Genomic DNA, 19896 nt, shown 5'->3' with positions numbered 1-19896 from the left:
TTGAATTATACTGTCAGTGAAGTTTGAATTCTTACACTATGTACAGTGTCTTGCAAAAGTATTCATCCCCCTTGGTGTTTTGTCGTATTACAAGCTGGAATTAAAATGGATTTTTGGGGGGTTAGCACCATTTGGTTTACACAACATGCCTACCACTTTAGAGTTGAAAATTGTTGTTTTATTGTGACGCAAAAAATAATTAAGATGAAGAAACAGAAATCTGGAGTGTGCATAGGTATTCACCCCCCAAAGTCAATACTTTGTAGAGCCATCTTTTGCTGCAATTACAGCTGCAAGTCTCTTGTGGTATGTCTCTATTAGCTTAGCACATCTAGCCACTGGGATTTTTGCCCATTCCTCAAGGCAAAACTGCTCCAGCTCTTTCAAGTTAGATGGGCTGCGTTGGCATACAGCAATCTTCAAGTTATGCCACAGATTCTCAATTGGATTGAGGTCTGGGCTTTGATTAGGCCATTCCAAGACATTTAAATGTTTCCCTTTAAACCATTCCAGTGTAGCTTTAGCAGTATGTTTAGGGTCATTGTCCTGCTGGAACATGAACCTTCATCCCAGTCTCAACCCTCTGGCTGACTCAAAAAGGTTTTCCTCCAGAACTGCCCTGTATTTAGTGTCATCCATCTTTCCTTCAGTCCTGACCAGCTTTCCTGTCCCTGAAGATGAAAAATATCCCCTCAGCATCATGATGCCACCACCATGCTTCACTATAACAATGGTGTTCTCAGGGTGTTGGGTTTGCGCCACACATGGCATTTCCCATGATGGCCAAAAAGATAAATTTTAGTCTCATTTGACCAGAGAATCTTCTTCCATGTGTTTGGGGAGTCTGCCACATGCTGTTGGGCAAACTCCAAATGTGTTTTTTTTAAGCAATGGCTTTTTTCTGGCCACTCTTCCATAAAGCCCCGCTCTGTGGAGTGTATGGCTTAAAGTGGTCCTATGGAAAGATATTCCCATCTCCTCTGTGGATCTTTGCAGTTCCTTCAGTGTTATCTTTGGTGTCTTTGTTGCATCTCTGATTAATGCCCTCCTTGCCCGGTCTGGGAGTTTGGGTGGGCGGCCTTCTCTTGTCAGATCTGTAGTGGTGCCATGTTCTTTCCATTTTGCTATAATGGAGTTAATGGTGGGGCGGCACGGTGGTGTAGTGGTTAGCGCTGTCGCCTCACATCAAGAAGGTCCTGGCTTCGAGCCCCGGGGCCGGCGAGGGCCTTTCTGTATGGAGTTTGCATGTTCTCCCCATGTCCGCATGGGTTTCCTCCGGGTGCTCCGGTTTCCCCCACAATCCAAAGACATGCAGGTTAGGTTAACTGGTGACTCTAAATTGACCGTAGGTGTGAATGTGAGTGTGAATGGTTGTCTGTGTCTATGTGTCAGCCCTGTGATGACCTGGTGACTTGTCCAGGGTGTACCCCGCCTTTCGCCCGTAGTCAGCTGGGATAGGCTCCAGCTTGCCTGCGACCCTGTAGAAGGATAAAGCGGCTACAGATAATGAGATGAGATGAGATTTAATGGTGCTCCATGGGATATTCAAAGTTTGGGATATTTCTTGTAACCCAACCCTGATCTATACTTCTCCACAACTTTGTCTCTGACCTTTTTGGAGGCTCCTTGGTTTTCATTTTGCATACTTAGTAGTGTAGCAAAGTCAGGGTCCTTCCAGAACAGGTTGATTTATACAGACATCATGTGACAGATCATGTGACACGTTGATGGCACACAGGTGGACCTTAATCAACTAATGATGTGACTTATGAAGTGAATTGGTTGGACCAGCTCTTATTTAGGGGTTTCATACGAAAGGGGGTGAATACCTATGCACACTCCAGATTTCTGTTTTTTTCATCTTAATTATTTTTGTGTATCAATAAAAAAATACAATTTGCACCTTTAAAATGGTCGGCATATTGTGTAAATGAAATGGTGCTAACCCCCCAAAATCCATTTAAATTCCAGCTTGTAATGCGACAAAACAGGACAAACACCAAGGGGGATGAATACTTTTACAAGGCACTGTAGATGTGATTTGTCTTAAAAGTGCAGTTTGGGCCTCACAAAAAGAGCAACATTTGCCCTATTGTCAGAAAATCCCAAGTTAAAATCCTGACAATGCCACAGCCATCTGTGGCTGGAAGTTAACTTAGGCTACATCCACACGACAACGGCAACGAGATTTTATCGCGTCCACATGGGCAATGGATCAGTAAAATATCATGTTCATATGGCAACGCAACGCTTGCTGAAAACGATGCAATACACGTGCCACACCTCTACGTGCGCTGTAAGACGGTCCCATCAGAGACACCAGAACAATAGAAGAAGTAGACACATGCGCATAAACCCCTTCTTCTGTAGCATTAGCCACATAAAGTTTTGATTATTAATCAGTAGCGTAAAACGAAAGACGTGGAAAGAGGAATGAACGGTGGTAGATGGAGAGAGAGAGGAATGAACGGGGGTAGATGGAAGCCGGTACGCCAACATTCTGAGATCCTCCAGAATTCTTTAATGGTCCGGAATAAATTGAATGCTACACGTTGATGGATTACTTTGTTCTTCTACGCCCTTTTTGAGGAATGTATTGTCGGACTTAAACCAACATCTGAAGAGGTGAGATCGCTCCTTTTTTTTTTTTCCTATTTTTGCTGGCGGGATTGTTTTTGTTTTTGGAAGGTGCACGGGCGGTGCGCGGTTTGGTTATACTCAGTACTTCCGCAGTGTTTGGACTAAATACTCTGCCCTAAGGGCTATTCTCTCTCTCTCTCTCTCTCTCTCTCTCACTTTGCACCATTACACAATAAATATTCACAGTGAAAATATTTTGTAAGTGCGTTTCATGAACCTAGTTATAGGATTTGTTGACAACTCGCATCGAGTTCGTTACACTTCTACCCGGCGTGAAGCACTGACAGTCATGTGGTTGTGATGTCATCGTAAACAAATCCGTTCTACTCATCCAGACGACTTCGCAACAGCGCCGTTGCCAGATTTTTCCACTCTGGAACCCGTTCTCAAAAGATTTCGTTTTGGGGCACCCAAAACGCCGGTGCTGTGTGGACGCCAGGCTGAAACGATAAATAATTTTATCAGATTCACCTGAATCCGTTGCCGTGTGGACAGGGCCTTAGACTTTCTTTATTGTCATTCAGATTTGCATCAAACAATACACATCAGAACGAGATTTCGTTGCTTTGGCTCAGTGTAGTGGAGAACGAAACAGCAGCAAGTATATTACCTGGAAAATATATATATATATATATATATATATATATATATATATATATAAAAGAAAACTGTGTATAAAGTCCTATATACTGTACAGTATAAAGTGTATTGCCTGAATATAAAGTATATTGCCATGGTGGTGGTAATGGGGATTAATTCAGTTCAACAGTCTTATGGCATGTGGGAAACCTGGCTGTTCTACTCCGGAGGCTGCATAGCCTCTTTCCAGAAACCAGCAGTGAGAACAGTCCATAGTGGGGATAGGAGGTGTCTCTGCTGATGCTGCGAGCCCTGGTCAGGCAGCATTTATCTGCAATATCCTGTATCGGAGGAAGTGAAGTCCCGATGATTTTCTCCACTGTCTTCACCACCCTCTGCAGGGACTTCCAGTCAGAGGCCCTGCAGGCTCCTGACCAGACAGAGATGCAGCAAGTCAGTATGTTCTCTATAGTGCCTCTGTAGAAAGTGGTGAGAATTGGAGGGGGGAGATGTGCCTTCTTCATCCGGCGCAGAAAGTGCATACGCTTCTGAGCCCTCTTTACAAGGGCCCCGGTGTAATGGGACCAGGTCAGAGTGTCCGTTATCTGCACCCCCAGGAACTTTGTGCTGCTGACTCTCTCCACTGCTGTGACATTGATTATGAGTGGTGTGTGAGTGGGTTGGCTCCTCCTGAAGTCGACGATGATCTCCTTGGTTTTGGCGACATTCAGGACCAGGTTGTTGGTTTTGCACCAGTCCACTAGGTGTATCACCTCCTCTCTGTAGGCCACATCGTTGTCACCGTGGATAAGGCCCACTACTGTTGTGTCATCTGCAAACTTCACGATATGGTTAGTAGTGGACCTGGGACAGCAGTCATGGGTCATCAGGATGAACAGCAGCGGGCTCAAGACACAGCCCTGAGGGGAGCCGGTGTTCAGGGAGATGACACTGGAGGTGTTGTTGCCCACCCACACAGACTGACGTCTGTTGGTGAGAAAGTCAAGCAGCCAGTTACACAGAGGGAGCTGAAACCAAGAGGGGCCAGTTTGCTCACCAGGTGCTGTGGGATGATGGTATTGAATGCCGAGCTGAAGTCCAAAAACAACATCCACACGTGTGTCCTTCCCTTCCAGATGTTCTAAGCTCAGATGGAGTACAGAGGAGATGGTGCCCTCTGTGGAGCAATTAGGGTGATAAGCAAACTGGTACGGGTCGAATGTGGGGGGGAGTCTGGAGACAATGTGGTCCTTTACCAGCCTCTCGAAGCACTTCATCATTATGGGTGTGAGTGCTACAAGGTGGTAATCGTTGAGGGAGGAGATTATGGGGTTTTTAGGCACCAGGATGATTGTAGCAGTCTTTAGACATGTTGGTACCACAGCCTGGATCAGCAAGGTGTTGAAGATGTCTGTGAGAACCCCAGCCAGCTGATCACCACATTCTTTGAGCACCCATCCTGATATACCATCAGGACCGGCTGCTTTCCGTGTGTTCACTCTCCTCAGGGTTCTGCGGACATTAACTGTGTCCAGACTGATTGGCTGCTCATCAGGGTGAGAAATAAATTTCCTCACAGGAGTGGTGTTGAGTGCCTCAAACCTCCCAAAGAAGTTACTGAGTTCGTTGAGAAAGTTGATGTTGTCGCAGGGGGGAGGAGTAGCTTTGTAGTCTGTGATGACTTGGATACCGTGCCACATTCATCTGGTGTTCGTGGGGTCATGGAAGAAGTCCTGCACTTTCTGGCCATGGGCATGCTTTGCAGTTCTTATGGCACGGTTCAGGTTGGCTCTAGCTGTTCTGAGTGCTGCCATGTCGCCAGATTTAAGAGACATTCCATGCTTTCAGCATTGCACTCTCTGGTCTTCCAGGGTTTCTCGTTGGCCTGTGTGGAGATGTTTCTGATCACACTAACATCCTCCATGCACTTCTGAATGAATGCAGAGACAGACTCAGCATAATCCTCCACCTGCATGTGATCATTGTCTGTTGCAGCTGCCTTGAACATGTCCCAGTCTGTGTGCTCGAAGCAGTCCTGTAATGCTTCCATAGCTCCCGCAGGCCAAACCCTCACCGGCTTCACTGTGGGTTTTTTCCTGATCAGCAGGGGCTTGTATGCAGGTATTAGCATCACAGAGAGATGGTCTGAGGAGCCAAGGTGGAGGTGGGGTGTAGCCCTGAACGCCTCTTTGATGCTGCTGTAAGCCAGGTCCAGCGTGTTCTCTCCCCTGGTTGTAAAATCCACATACTGGTGGAAGTGAGGAAACACAATTTTCATATTGGCCTGATTAAAGTCCCCTGCCATGATGAAAATTCCCTCAGGATGTGTAGATTGCAGTTAACTGATGGAACAATTAAGGACATTAAGGACATCAGGGCTTCTCTGGTGTTTGCACTGGGCGGAATGTACACTGCTGTGATGATAATAGTGAATTCCTGGGGTAAATAAAAGGGCCTGCATTTAACAGTTAGTAGTTCTACATCAGTAGAGCAGTGACTTGAGACTATCTCCCTGCTGTTGCACCAGTTATTGTTGGTGTATATGTAAACACTACCATCCCGGGATTTACCCATAAGTGAGCTGCATCTGTCCAACTGGAATGTTGTTAGCCCCTCTATGCTAATGGCATCGTCTGGGATGGATGGTTTTAACCATGTTTTGTGAGAATTATGGCGCAGCAGTCTCTCACCTCCCGTTTTGTTGTTAATTCCAGCTTCAAGTAGTCCAGTTTGTTCTCTAAGGAGCGGACATTAGACAGCAGGATGGAAGGAAGCGGCATTCTACACGGGTTAGCCTTTAGCTTAGCTGTTAGCCCCGCTTGGCATCCCCGCTTCCGCTTTCTGTCACACTGTCTCCGTCTGCATCCAACCATCCATCCATTATCTATTCCACTTATCCATCAGGGTTGTGGGGGAAGCCATAGCCAATCCCAGCTGATTTTGGGTGATACCTGTACAGTTCACCAATCTATCGCAGGGTGAATGAACCAGTCACATTCACATACATACCTATGGGCAATTTAGAGTAGCCAGTTGACCTAATCCGCATGTCTTTAGCCTGTTGGAGGAAATTGGAGCACCCTCAGGAAGTTAAGGCAGCAAAATTGACATCTCTGCATGGTAGAAGCGAGCTAGTGTGCTTTTGAGAAATGTTATGCTGCCCTGTGAGTGGTTAGCACTGTCGCCTCACAGAAAGAAGGTTCTGGGTTCGAACCTCACGGTCAACTGGGGCCTTTCTGTGTGGAGTTTGCATGGTCTGCTTGTGCCTGCATAGGTTTCCTGAGGGTGCTCCGATTTCTTCCAACAGGCTAAAGACATGTGGATTAGGTCAACTGGCTACTCTAAATTGCCCATAGGTGTGTATGTGAATGGTTCATTCGCCCTGCGATAGATTGGCAAACTGTACAGGTATCACCCAAAATCAGCTGGGATTGGCTATGGCTTCCCCCACAACCCTGATGGATAAGTGGGATAGATAATGGATGGATGGTTGGATGCAGCATGAGCAGCTCAAAAAGATACAGTTGGCTCCATGTGTCTCAGAGGAAGTGTGTTTTAGTCTTCTGCCTCCTGAGCTGGTAGCTGTTGTATAATCAAGGAGAGTTGGTTGGTGGGTGGAGTTTGGCAAGTGAATAAAGTGGGGAGAAATGGTGGAAAATCCTCTAAGAATTATAGATTTGTTAAGAAAACTGATTGACACCTTTTCCTTGCAGTGGATCTGGCTGGCTTGGACATTGAGGTTCCTCTCATCGGGACATTTTCTGGTTCAGAAATTAGCTCCGCCCCCAGCTGGAACAGAGCTGCCAACAGTTCATATGTAGTTTTAACACAGAGGCTGGGTTCAATTCAGGGACGGAGGCTTGTTGATGCTTTTTATTAGTGTCGTATTACTTGAGACTGTTCTCAAAACCACTTTTTAAAGGTCCCAGTCTTGTCTCAGAATCAATGGCATTTTTACTTGGTCTCATCTCGATCTCAAAGATAGACTCAGACATTTATTTCAAGACTGGTCAAGATCACAACGGTGGAGATTATCACTAAATTGTCTGTGCATTGTCTGATTTATTTGTTAACATCATTCCTGTGATTGGATGTAAAATTTCCTGCTTCAAATGCAACCAATAACATGACTTATTGCAAATTTGAAATTTTCATTACTGCTAATGGCTGTCACCATCCCCACTCCCCACCCCACCGCTTCACACTCACTGGTCTGGTCCTGGTCTTGACTTGGTCTCAATCCCTCAAAGTCTTGGTCTCGACACACTTTGGTCTTGATCATGACTTGGTCTCAGTTTAGGTGGTCTTGACTACAACACTGGTTTTCATTGCAATTTTTGTGACAGGCACCTCAGGGCACTAAAAATTATAAAGTGTTTCTTTAAGTCTGATTGTTAGTATGTATTGTGTAGGATGCTGATGGTGTGGTGATGGTACGGTGATACTGTGGTACATACAGTAGGCCTGGGTTCACTATAAGGAACTGTGTTTTATTTAATCAGTTAAGAAATACGAATCTTATATTTTTTACATTTCTCAAAGAACATTCATAAGTGACATACAGTACATATAAAAAAGTGTATTATAAAGGCTTTAAAACAAGACGGCCTTTTGATTTCATAAAATCTGTGAAATTTAGTTCCCTTTGAAATTTGGTCATTGTGATATATGTTTATTTCTGTAATATCTCAAAAAACAGGCCATTCTGTGGCTGAGAAGTTATTTAATTTGAGGGGATTCCCTAGCAAATAGTGTGCATGAAATCGCTCACTTTGCGCAGTCAAGCAAACAGAGGAAGTCCGATATGCGCAGGTTTACCTGCCTCTTCTTTTTCTTCTTCTTTTGGGTTTTCCGTCATGCGGCATCCAGTGTTGCATTACTGCCATCTACAGGTTTACCTTGACCGTGCACTGACAGTTCCATCATTCTGTCGCTAAATGAACAGTTGATCACACTGAGATGCTCGCTGAGCGCCCATATTTATTAGTTTGGTCCTGCGTTTCCTTTCCTTTGCAACATAACGTCTTTTCTTCTTGCTTTCCGTTACTGTAGTCGGTCTTCCACATTTCATTCGCACATTCATGTCCTCCATTTTTCTCTCCTGTTTCAAATTTGTATCCCACAATGCATTGTGCAAACGGGGAAAGCCTACCACGTGACGCATGACATAGTATCTTGAATTGGGTCATGGTGAAGCAGGAAAAAATAGTGGAGAATTTAGGGCCACATGGCCCTAAATTCATTCGTTAATTGTTCTATTTAAAAATTCTTAAGAAGTAGTCTGTGATTCGAATTCAGTAGCTTTCGGTCCACTAAACAAAAATAATTGGGTGTTGGGGAAAATTCTTTTTATGACCTAAACTTGAAAAATCTGAAAGGCAGTACAGCTTTGAATGACATTTTTATGGTAATATTACAGTCTAACCATCAAACTGCCAAATTTGTGCTAAAAATTTGGCTAATGTTTTCTGATAGCTGGGGTTTTAAGAACTTTTCGGTTTTATCAAGTTCAATCTGTGAAGTTTCGTCTGTTTTGGGAATGTTTTTATCAAATATTGATAAGTATTCCTCCAGTATTTTGTTTTTATTTTTATTTGGCTGTGTGTGTGTGTGTGTGTGTGTGTGTGTGTGTGTGTGTGTGTGTGTGTGACTTTTCCCACAGGTTCGGGTCAGATCCAGCTGTGGCAGTTCCTGCTGGAGCTGCTCTCGGACAGTGCAAACTCGAGCTGCATCACATGGGAGGGCACAAATGGTGAGTTTAAGATGACCGACCCGGACGAGGTGGCTCGGCGCTGGGGGGAACGTAAGAGCAAGCCCAACATGAACTATGACAAGCTGAGCCGTGCTCTGCGCTACTATTACGACAAAAACATCATGACCAAGGTGCATGGCAAGCGCTATGCCTACAAGTTCGACTTCCATGGCATTGCCCAGGCCTTACAGCCTCATCCTCCTGAGTCGGCTATGTACAAATACCCTTCTGATCTGCCCTATGTGAGCTCCTACCACGCCCATACACAGAAAATGAACTTTGTGTCACCTCATCCGCAGGCACTGCCTGTCACGTCCTCCGGCTTCTTCGGTGCACCCAACCCTTACTGGAACTCACCCGGAGCTGGCATCTACCCCAGTCCACGCCATCCAGCCACCCACATGCCCCCTCACCTGGGCACCTATTACTAGGTGTTTCAGTGTGGGCAGGAAAATAACAGCATCTCTCCTAAGTTGAACTGGAGCACCCCCAAGAGGCTGAAAACAGCAGCTTCGTGCTGAGCCAGGGAACTGGAAATGGTGGTGTAATTTTCTACACAGAAGGAGGAAGTTGGAGATGGACGAGGCACACAATAATAAACACCTGAAGAAGCCGAAATTTGACTGTAGGATGTTGTAACCTATAATTTTTTACAAGGTTCTCAATTACATTTCAGCCAGTGACTCTCAATTACGTCAGATTATCCAAGGAATGCAAACAAAAGGTCCTGCACAATTTGACTACAATGTAAGAAATATTTCAAAGTCAAGTAGCTTGTAAATGCTGTCCAGAAAGCTAAACACCAATACTCATGGGCACAAGCTAGCCTCTGGACGCAATGCCAGCATGTTCAAGACTGTAAGGTCAGCAGCAGGTCATTAAGAGAATGTGAAAGAGGACAATCTTGAAGGCAAGTTGCATTCATGTAAAAAGGGCTTTATTTTACCAAAGACAAAAAAAAAGTAGGTGCATGAACAGTTATGTATTATTCTATATGTTTTAAGTATTAAACTACCTTAATTTGAACAAACATATCAGAGAGAGTTAGGAAGATGTGAATGAGTTAAACAGGCGAAATGAGGTGTGAAAGTAAGAGAATGACTCAGAGAGAGAAAGAAAATGGAAAATGTTGAAGGAATGAGATGAAGGAAAGTAAAGGAAGTATCAAGTATTACTGCTTCGGATATAAACTGCCATATTTATCAGTATTATACTACGTAGTAGTTCATATGGCATTATAGAGTGTAAAGAAGGGACATTTACTTGATTGTTAATTTAACAAACTAAAGGGAAGAACCTTGAAAATGATTTTGTAAAAAAAAAAACAACAACTGGAAACGGAAAGATTCTTTGTGTTTTAAATGACCTCAGGCATTTTTAGACAGAGGTGGATTTTAAAAATCAGTGCCTTATTGAAGAAGTTCTTCACACATTGGTGGAGGTTTTACCAAAGTACCAGTTTATTTGTTGTTATTATTATTTTTCTGAGTCACGAACGCTGTGCGTTTGTCAGATCGAAGTATACAATTCAGTGTTATATTTCATTTTATATGATAGATATATAACTTATGCATTTAAACACTACGAGTTGATCTCAGCCAGCTAAATACAGACATTTATATGATAGTTTTAAAGGGAAAAAAACATGGACCAAAGTTAGCAAAAGTAAGTGAACAGCTGTGGCCTTTGAACTTTAAGCTCTATATTAAGATTGTTTACAAATGTAAGCCATGCGTGCTAATGTAAAATGAATTGTTTGTGAGAGCTGGTCTGGTTTGGCATTCGGACCCGTTTCAGTGTTAACAGCATTTACAGACTTAAGAGTCAAAATCTGTAAATCTCTAGCAACTGAATAACTGGACTGATTGCTCTGAGATTGCTGACAAATGGAGGAAAACATACTTTCATAAATTATATGATTTTCTACTGAGTAAATTTAATAAACTATTTTGAAGCCAAACTTCTTTTTATGTGTAAAGAATGTGGTGTTAAAGTCAAATACAAATAAGACAAAACACCTGATTTTTTTAAAATAAATTTTATTTGCATTAAGTTTACTGGTGAATGGCTTAATGATTATTCCATCCATCCATCCATCCATCCATCCATCCATCCATCCATTATCTGTAGCCGCTTATCCTGTCCTACAGGGTCGCAGGCAAGCTGGAGCCTATCCCAGCTGACTACGGGCGAAAGGCGGGGTACACCCTGGACAAGTCGCCAGGTCATCACAGGGCTGACACATAGATACAGACAACCATTCACACTCACATTCACACCTACGGTCAATTTAGAGTCACCAGTTAACCTAACCTGCATGTCTTTGGACTGTGGGGGAAACCGGAGCACCCGGAGGAAACCCACGCAGACACAGGGAGAACATGCAAACTCCACACAGAAAGGCCCTCATTGGCCGCTGGGCTCGAACCCAGGACAGTGCTAACCACTACACCACCGTGCCGCCCCTGGCTTAATGATTATTCACTTTTAAATCATTAATGACATTTCCCACATATTATATAACTGTACTTTATTCTATCCACGTTCACTGGATATGAGTAATCGCGTGCTCTGATTGGCTACTCTGGATATCAGCTCATATACCGTGAGTAGAGAAAAACTAAATGGCGGAGCGTGTTGCTGAACCAACCGAGGACGAAATAAAAACTCTACTCGAAAACAACCCTCCCCCCAAAAAAATACAAAAAATAAAAAACGTATCTTTTTTTATATTTCAAGAATTATTATTATTATCGCATTTTTCACAAATTGCTACTGTCACTTTGGCAGTTTACATTCTAAGCGGAAATGATTTTGCCGGACATTTTGTATAAAGTTTTTGTTTATCAAATTTGCAAAAAATAAAAACAATAATTCTCTGTTTCTCAAAATCCAGTGAATGTGGATAGAATAAAACAGTTATTCCACTCAATCTCATTGTACATGGCTTATAGCTGACTCTGTGCTACGCGCCTCGTCGGCCATCAGCTCATGTACGACTCGATTTTGTGGAATAACTGTTAAATATATACATTTTAAATAACTAAAAACTAAATAAGGCATATAAATATAATGTGTGTGTACAAATAGAATGACAGACTCGAACTAAAATCATTAATGTGTCCATATGTTGCCTCAGTAAATCAAGAAACATGTGACTGCTTGAAACATTCTGAGGCAAGAATATAATCCAACATCGTAAGTATTGCCAGGCAAAACAAATCTCACCCGGCAGCACTTATTTTATACCTATATGTTGATAATGGTAATATTTCTCAATCATCAGCTGTCAGGTTATAGTCCTATGAAAATCCATGACCTTGAGTTTGACATTTCAAAGTCATTCAAGGCCAAAGGTCATGGTGGCAACTGAAAGCTTATATGGGACTTCTTTATGTTGATAATGGTAAACATCTGGCTGTCATGAACCATTTTAAAGTTATAGCCCTTTGAAACCCATTACCTTCAGTTTGACCTTTCAAGGTCAAAGATCATGGTGCCAATTGAAAGCCCATATGGCACTTCCTATAAGTTGATAATGGTAAATATCTGTCTCCCTCAACCATTTTTAAGTTACAGCCCTCTGAAAATCTGTGACCTTTTGAAAGTTTGACCTTTCAGGGTCACTCAAGGTCAAAGATCATGGTGCCAAATGAAAGGCCATATGGGAGTTCCTATATGCTCATAATAGTAAACATCTGTCTCGGCAACAGTTTGAGTTATAATGGAAAATATGTTATTTTGACCGATGACCTTGACCCCCCTGACCTTTAACCCCCAACCACTATGGAGACTGTCCAGGCTACCAAACGTTATTGCAAAAAAAAAAAAAAAAGATTTTGACCTTTCTCTTGACCTTGACCCAATTACCCCCAAAATTTAATCAGGTAATCTATGGACCATTGCCCACCTACCCTGAAAATTTGAAGTCAATCGGTGCAACCATCTAGACGCTAAATTAACAGACAAACAAACAAACAAACAAACTGATTACAATACCTCGCCCCGCTGACTCCATCACGGGTGAGCTAATAATCCAAGAATGACAGCAATACAGTCTAAAATGTAACTCAAATTACTTCAGCCATATTTGAATACCTTCATTTTGTTCATGTTCTTCTAGAATGCTGTCATTTTTACAATATAAACATACAAATAACGAACCCCTAATTTGCTAGTAAGATTTTACATTTTATCAAGCGAGTGTATTCATCACCTACTTATATATCGAATACACACACTGCATCACCACAGAAGTTTTCCGTCCTGTATCTGTTAATATTCCTTGTAAGGTTTTGTTCTTTTGTAAGCCATGCCTATCCATTTCGTTTTATTAACTCTCATCTCATCTTTACAGTTATTATGTTTGTTTTGAAACATAATCTGAAAATCTATCTGTAGTCTGCAGCCACACTCTATTCACTATATAATGCACTCTTCTATTTAATAGGATGAATACATAATTAACTGTGAACTTATAATTCACTTTGATCTGTATGATGAGGCTATGGTGCTGTATCACATTGCCAGGCCACTGACTTTTACAATGGGGTTTATGGGAGAGAGAATAATTATACTGTCTCAGAATGATTAGCAAACAATGTAACAGATCTGATAGATGTCTATATATTAATCCATCCATTTGTTATCTACCGTATACCACTTATCTGTCAGGGGAAGCTGGAGCCAATCCCAGCTGACTTCAGGCGAGAGATGGGGTACAACTGGGCAGATTGCCAGTCTATCACAGAGACCAACAACCAATCACACTCATATTCACACCTATGGGCAATTTAGTGTAGCCAGTTGACCAAATCCGCATGTAAGAGGAAACCGGAGCACCTGGAGGAAACCCACGAAGGCATGAGGAGAACATGCAAACTCTGTCTATATTAATATTCAAGTTGTTTTTCTGAGAAGTGGAACATTTTGAACAGGGCAATCAATTATTTCAGGTTTGTTCTGTTCGAATTTCCTGCTCTGTTTTGGTACATGAAAACATGAGTTTCCCAAAAGTATCGCAGTTAAGATCATCTTACCTGGGTTCGAGAGTATTCATTGTGATGCTTAGTCTATCATTTAACAATGATCTTTGTGCTGCGATGCCTTTGGGAAACTCAGCCCTATGTCCTTGCTCTCTCCTTCTGTTTAGTCTTTATGGTACTCTTTCTCCAGCAGGAGCTTCTTATTCCTTGGATCCTGTAGAAGCAAGGAATCATTGCTGATCTGAATCTCATCGAAATAGTTAAAGTCTGTAATGAACTTGCCACCATGTGTGCCAAAGAGCAGAGGCTTAAACTCATAACCCCAGCGGAACTCTTGTGGAACGTAGGAAGTACGGCTTTGGCAGGTGGAAGCTGTGGACTCCATAGTGGCGTTCAGGCTGACCACCAGTTCAAAGTTTCTCACCATCAAGCCTTCAGGAGTGAGGTTGGCCAGAGGACTGCATTCATCCAGCACATGGTAGAAGATAAGAGGCAGAGCAAGGAATGAGCACTGCTCATTGCAGTCAAACTGGAAGTTTACAGACTCCTGGTGGAGCTGGATCTTCTCACCCTCTTCAGTGACGTAGGGAAAAAGCAGCTTGCCTGAGAGCTCACACTGAAGCAGAGGACTCTTACGCATGTTGGCCACACGCACCATCACACACAATTGGCCCTTGTACTGGGAAACCAATGCCAACTGGCTAAACTTGACCGTCTCCGCTCGCTTCTTGGGCCGTGTCAGCTTGGCCAGGAAGGTGCCAGTTACAAAGATCGCAGCCAGGTTTGTGAGCACGAGTTGGAACACCAGTATTACAATGGCGTGTGGGCACTTCTCTGAGATGTGGCGGTAGCCATAGCCAATGGTAGTCTGTGACTCTTGGGCGAATAGGTACGCGCCAGTTAAACTGGCTACATTCATCACACACGGTGTGTGGTTTGATGGCTGATCAATGTTAAGGTCATTATTTCCCATTGCAATGAGGAAGAAAATTACACCAAATATAAACCAGGTCATGAAGTACGTGGACACAAAGAACATGAGCTTGTAGCGCCACTTCATATCCACCACTGTGGTCCAGATGTCATGCAGGTAGAGTTTCACCATGCCCTCGACGTTGTCAATTTGAACGTTGTTGTGGCCATCTTTAGACACCACACGCTGCTGGAGTCCTCCGTTCATCCTGCACAGCTGATATTCAAAGAAAATTCATGCAATGTCTCTACAAAGAAATAATAATAATAATAATAATAATAACAACAAGTTCCTAAAAGATTTATAGTATCACTTTTATACTGATAATCACTTTGCTTCAAATATAGACATTAAAAAAAATCAACCCCATTAGATTTCTTTTTGTTTAGCTGTGGGTTTATTTATTCTTCCAAAAACCCATTTTACCAAATACAGTGGTGCTTGAAAGTTTGTGAACCTTTAGAATTTTCTATATTTCTGCATAAATATGACCCAAAACATCATCAGATTTTCAGTCCTAAAAGTAGATAAAGAGAACACAGTTAAAGAAATGAGACAAAAATATTATACTTGGTCATTTATTTATTGAGGAAAATGGTCTTATATTACATATCTGTGAGTGGCAAAAGTATGTGAACCTCTAGAATTAGCAGTTAATTTGAAGGTGAAATTAGAGTCAGGTGTTTTCAATCAATGGGATGACAATCAGGTGTGAGTGGGCACCCTGTTTTATTTAAAGAACAGGGATCTATCAAAGTCTGATCTTCACAACACATGTTTGTGGAAGTGTATCATGGCACGAACAAAGGAGATTTCTGAGGACCTCAGAAAAAGCATTGTTGGTGCTCATCAGGCTGGAAAAGGTTACAAAACCATCTCTAAAGAGTTTGGACTCCACCAATCCACAGTCAGACAGATTGTGTACAAATGGAGGAAATTCAAGACCATTGTTACCCTCCCCAGGAGTGGTCGACCAACAAAGATCATTCCAAGAGCAAGGCATGTAATAGTCGGCAAGGTCACAAAGGAACCCAGGGTAACTTCTAAGCAACTGAAGGCCTCTCTCACATTGGCTAATGTTAATGTTCATGAGTCCACCATCAGGAGAACACTGAACAACAATGGTGTGCATGGCAGAGTTGCAAGGAGAAAGCCACTGCTCTCCAAAAAGAACATTGCTGCTCGTCTGCAGTTTGCTAAAGATCACATGGACAAGCCAGAAGGCGATTGGAAAAATGTTTTGTGGACAGATGAGACCAAAATAGAACTTTTTGGTTTAAATGAGAAGTGTTATGTTTGGAGAAAGGAAAACACTGCATTCCAGCATAAGAACCTTATCCCATCTGTGAAACATGGTGGTGGTAGTATCATGGTTTGGGCCTGTTTTGCTGCATCTGGGCCAGGACGGCTTGCCATCATTGATGGAACAATGAATTCTGAATTATACCAGCGAATTCTAAAGGAAAATGTCAGGACATCTGTCCATGAACTGAATCTCAAGAGAAGGTGGGTCATGCAGCAAGACAACAACCCTAAGCACACAAGTCGTTCTACCAAAGAATGGTTAAAGAAGAATAAAGTTCATGTTTTGGAATGGCCAAGTCAAAGTCCTGACCTTAATCCAGTCGAACTGTTGTGGAAGGACCTGAAGCGAGCAGTTCATGTGAGGAAACCCATCAACATCCCAGAGTTGAAACTGTTCTGTACGGAGGAATGGGCTAAAATTCCTCCAAGCCGGTGTGCAGGACTGATCAACAGTTACCAGAAACATTTAATTGCAGTTATTGCTGTACAAGGGGGTCACACCAGATACTGAAAGCAAAGGTTCACATACTTTTGCCACTCATGGGTATGTAATATTGGATCCTTTTTCTCAGTAAATAAATCTCATCTCATTATCTCTAGCCGCTTTATCCTTCTACAGGGTCGCAGGCAAGCTGGAGCCTATCCCAGCTGACTATGGGCGAAAGGCGGCGTACACCCTGGACAAGTCGCCAGGTCATCACAGGGCTGACACATAGACACAGACAACCATTCACACTCACATTCACACCTACGGTCAATTTAGAGTCACCAGTTAACCTAACCTGCATGTCTTTGGACTGTGGGGGAAACCGGAACACCCGGAGGAAACCCACGCGGACATGGGGAGAACATGCAAACTCCGCACAGAAAGGCCCTCGCCGGCCACGGGGCTCGAACCTGGACCTTCTTGCTGTGAGGCGACAGCGCTAACCACTACACCACCGTGCCGTCCTCAGTAAATAAATGACCAAGTATAATATTTTTGTCTTATTTGTTTAACTGGGTTCTCTTTATCTACTTTTAGGACTTGTGTGAAAATCTGATGATGTTTTAGGTCATATTTATGCAGAAATATAGAAAATTCTAAAGGGTTCACAAACTTTCAAGCACCACTGTAAATCCATCTGATTATTTCAGTCAGAATAGAAAATATAGAATATACTGAACTGAACTGAAGCCCTGTCAGTCCAGCGAACTTGGTGTGTTTATCCAATTGATCTTGATTTAAACACAAATCCTTTTCTATGGGATCATCACGACAGTGACAGCACTAACTGTATTTAATCACAGTAAAAAGAGTAAAAGCTTGGCAAAAACAGAATGTTTCATCCCTTTTAATGCTTCTGCTTTTAATAATCAATTAGGCTGTAAATTTAAGGGATTGAATTCATTAATTTAATCCAGGGATAAAAAAAATGTATTGTGGATAAAATTAGCTCAATATGTTTAAAGTTTTTCATTTTCTGTAAAGCTGCTTTGCAAGAATGTCTGTTTATAAAAGCGCTGTACAAATAAACGTGACTTAAATTAATTAAAAACTCAAATTTGGCTATAAGTAATGTTTATTGGAATGCATTATTTTATTGGAAACATAATATAGCATGAAAGGATATTTCAGTTGTAATAAGAATATGTACTTACTCTCAAGGTCCTTTGGTCGTGTCTTCTGGCTGGGTCTGATTTTGACTGCCAGTGCACTGCAAGTGACTTGTAATGTGAAACCAGAAGGCTTCCACCTCCCTGGACGAATTTCACAATGTCATTGGTTCTCTATTGTCCTGGCGTAGATCTAAAGCAAATCAGAGTCAGGTTTTCGCAATAATTTTTCATGCTCCCATGCGTATCATATCAGTAGGGGAGGTTGGATTAAAAATTATTTTCACTATGCAAGTGCCCTATTTGAAACTGTTTTTACTACAAAAAAAAAAAAAAGTTTACAACACACACACACACACACACACACACACACACACACACACACACACATTTGTCATACTATCCTTGTGAGGACCTTCCACTGATGTAAATATTAATGCTGCCAATTAATAGCTATAGTTGCAGTTTGTGTCACACTCTCTCTCTCTCTCTCTCACACACACACACACACACACACACACACACACACACACACACACACACACAGGACAATTTAGAGTAGCCAGTTAACCAAACCGCATGTCTTTGGACTGTGAAGGAAACCAGAGCACCTGGAGGAAACCCACAAAGACACAGGGAGAACCTGAGACACACAGAAAGGTCCCTGTCAGCCACTGGGCTTGAACCCAGAACCTTCTTGCTGTGGGGTGACAGTACTAACCACTATACCACCGTTTGATCAAGAGTTAATCAAATTCAATTTCAAATTTCATTTGTCACATGCACAATCATACATATGATTGTACAGTATGTGACAAATAATACATATGATTGTAATGTACAGAAAATGGGCGGCACAGTGGTGTAGTGATTAGCACTGTTGCCTCACAGCAAGAAGGTTCTGGATCCGAACCCAGTGGCTGACGGGGGCCTTTCTGTGTGGAGTTTGCATGTTCTCCCCATGTCCGCGTGGGTTTCCTCCGGGTGCTCCGGTTTCCCCCACAGTCCAATGACATGCAGGTTAGACTAATTGGTGGCTCTAAATTGACCGTAGGTGTGAATGTGAGGGTGAATGGTTGTTTGTCTCTGTGTCAGTCCTGCGATGACCTGGCGACTTGTCCAGGGTGTACCCCACCTCTCACCCATAGTCCAGCTTGCCTGCGACCCTGCACAGGATAAGCGGTTACGGATAATGGATGGATGGATGGATATCTATAAATAAATTCATGCCCTTGAAAGAACAGGGCATGTTGGTGTAGTGGTTAGCACTGTCGCCTCACAGCAAGAAGGTTCTGGATTTGAGCCCAGCGGTCAACGGGGGCCTTTCTGTGTGGAGTTTGCATGTTCTCCCTGTGTGTGCTCTGGTTTCCCCCACAGTCCAAAGACATGCGATTAGGTTAACATGGGGCAGCCATGGCCTGAGGTTGGGCTGAAGTGGCCTTGAGCAAGGCACCTAACCCACAACTGCTCCCTGGGCACTGTAGCATGGCTACACTGCTCTGGGTATGTGTGTGTGTGCTCATTGCTCACTTGTGTGTGCATGTTTGTGTTCACTGCTTCAGATAGGTTAAATCAGTGGTTTTCAAAGTGGGGGCCACCAGGGGGCGCTAGGGGGGCCTCAGAAAGTTGGAGGGACAATAGCAAAAATTGTGAAAAAAATATACTTTTTAAAAATAATTATTATTAAATATATTGTAATTAGTTTTTTAATCATTATTATAAAATATAATTATTAATAATAATACATCATATCGAAACGTTGTTTGCCATGCTCATCTCGCCAATTGCCTGTGACGTTGCGGTTTGTGCCATTTATCAAGCTGCTTTGCTCCTCAAGCTAGCGTATTGCTAGCGCAAAATGGACAGGTTTTTGAAGAAGAGACCGAAGGAACAAACCAACAGCTCTGCTGTGGAGGACACTGCTGCGAAAAAAAACCTAAGAAGTCCTGCCCAACTAAAATCCGAAAATATGAGGCAGCATACATTAAGTATGGCTTTACAGCCATACAGAAAAATGGCCATGATTGCCCGAAATGTGTCCTCTGTCTGGAGACCCTGTCAAACGA

General features: G+C 42.7%; 2 protein-coding genes across 7 annotated transcripts in view; one reads left to right on the top strand and one right to left on the bottom strand.

The window, feature by feature from the left end:
* The window catches only part of erg (ETS transcription factor ERG), a 129093-nt gene extending 118065 nt beyond the window's left edge, over positions 1 to 11028 (top strand). For all 6 annotated transcript variants that reach the window (XM_060908742.1, XM_060908745.1, XM_060908744.1 and 3 more), the window contains one exon: positions 8882 to 11028. In XM_060908742.1, the coding sequence (XP_060764725.1) occupies positions 8882 to 9402 (521 nt within the window). In that variant the 3' untranslated portion in view covers positions 9403 to 11028. The remainder of the gene's footprint in view (positions 1 to 8881) is intronic.
* kcnj15 (potassium inwardly rectifying channel subfamily J member 15) lies at positions 11018 to 17902 on the bottom strand. The gene is made up of 2 exons (XM_060908748.1): positions 17876 to 17902; positions 11018 to 15145 (listed from the first exon to the last, which is right to left on the bottom strand). Exon 2 carries the CDS (start codon positions 15134 to 15136, stop codon positions 14120 to 14122), a length of 1017 nt encoding a protein of 338 aa, XP_060764731.1. The 5' UTR covers positions 15137 to 15145; positions 17876 to 17902; the 3' UTR covers positions 11018 to 14119.
* Positions 17903 to 19896: the final 1994 nt, after the last annotated feature.

Source organism: Neoarius graeffei, chromosome 25 (genome assembly GCF_027579695.1).
Source record: "Neoarius graeffei isolate fNeoGra1 chromosome 25, fNeoGra1.pri, whole genome shotgun sequence".
In the NCBI taxonomy this organism is placed as follows: domain Eukaryota; kingdom Metazoa; phylum Chordata; class Actinopteri; order Siluriformes; family Ariidae; genus Neoarius; species Neoarius graeffei.
Note: the sequence above shows the minus strand (reverse complement) of the source record. Positions and strands in the feature narration are given on the sequence as shown.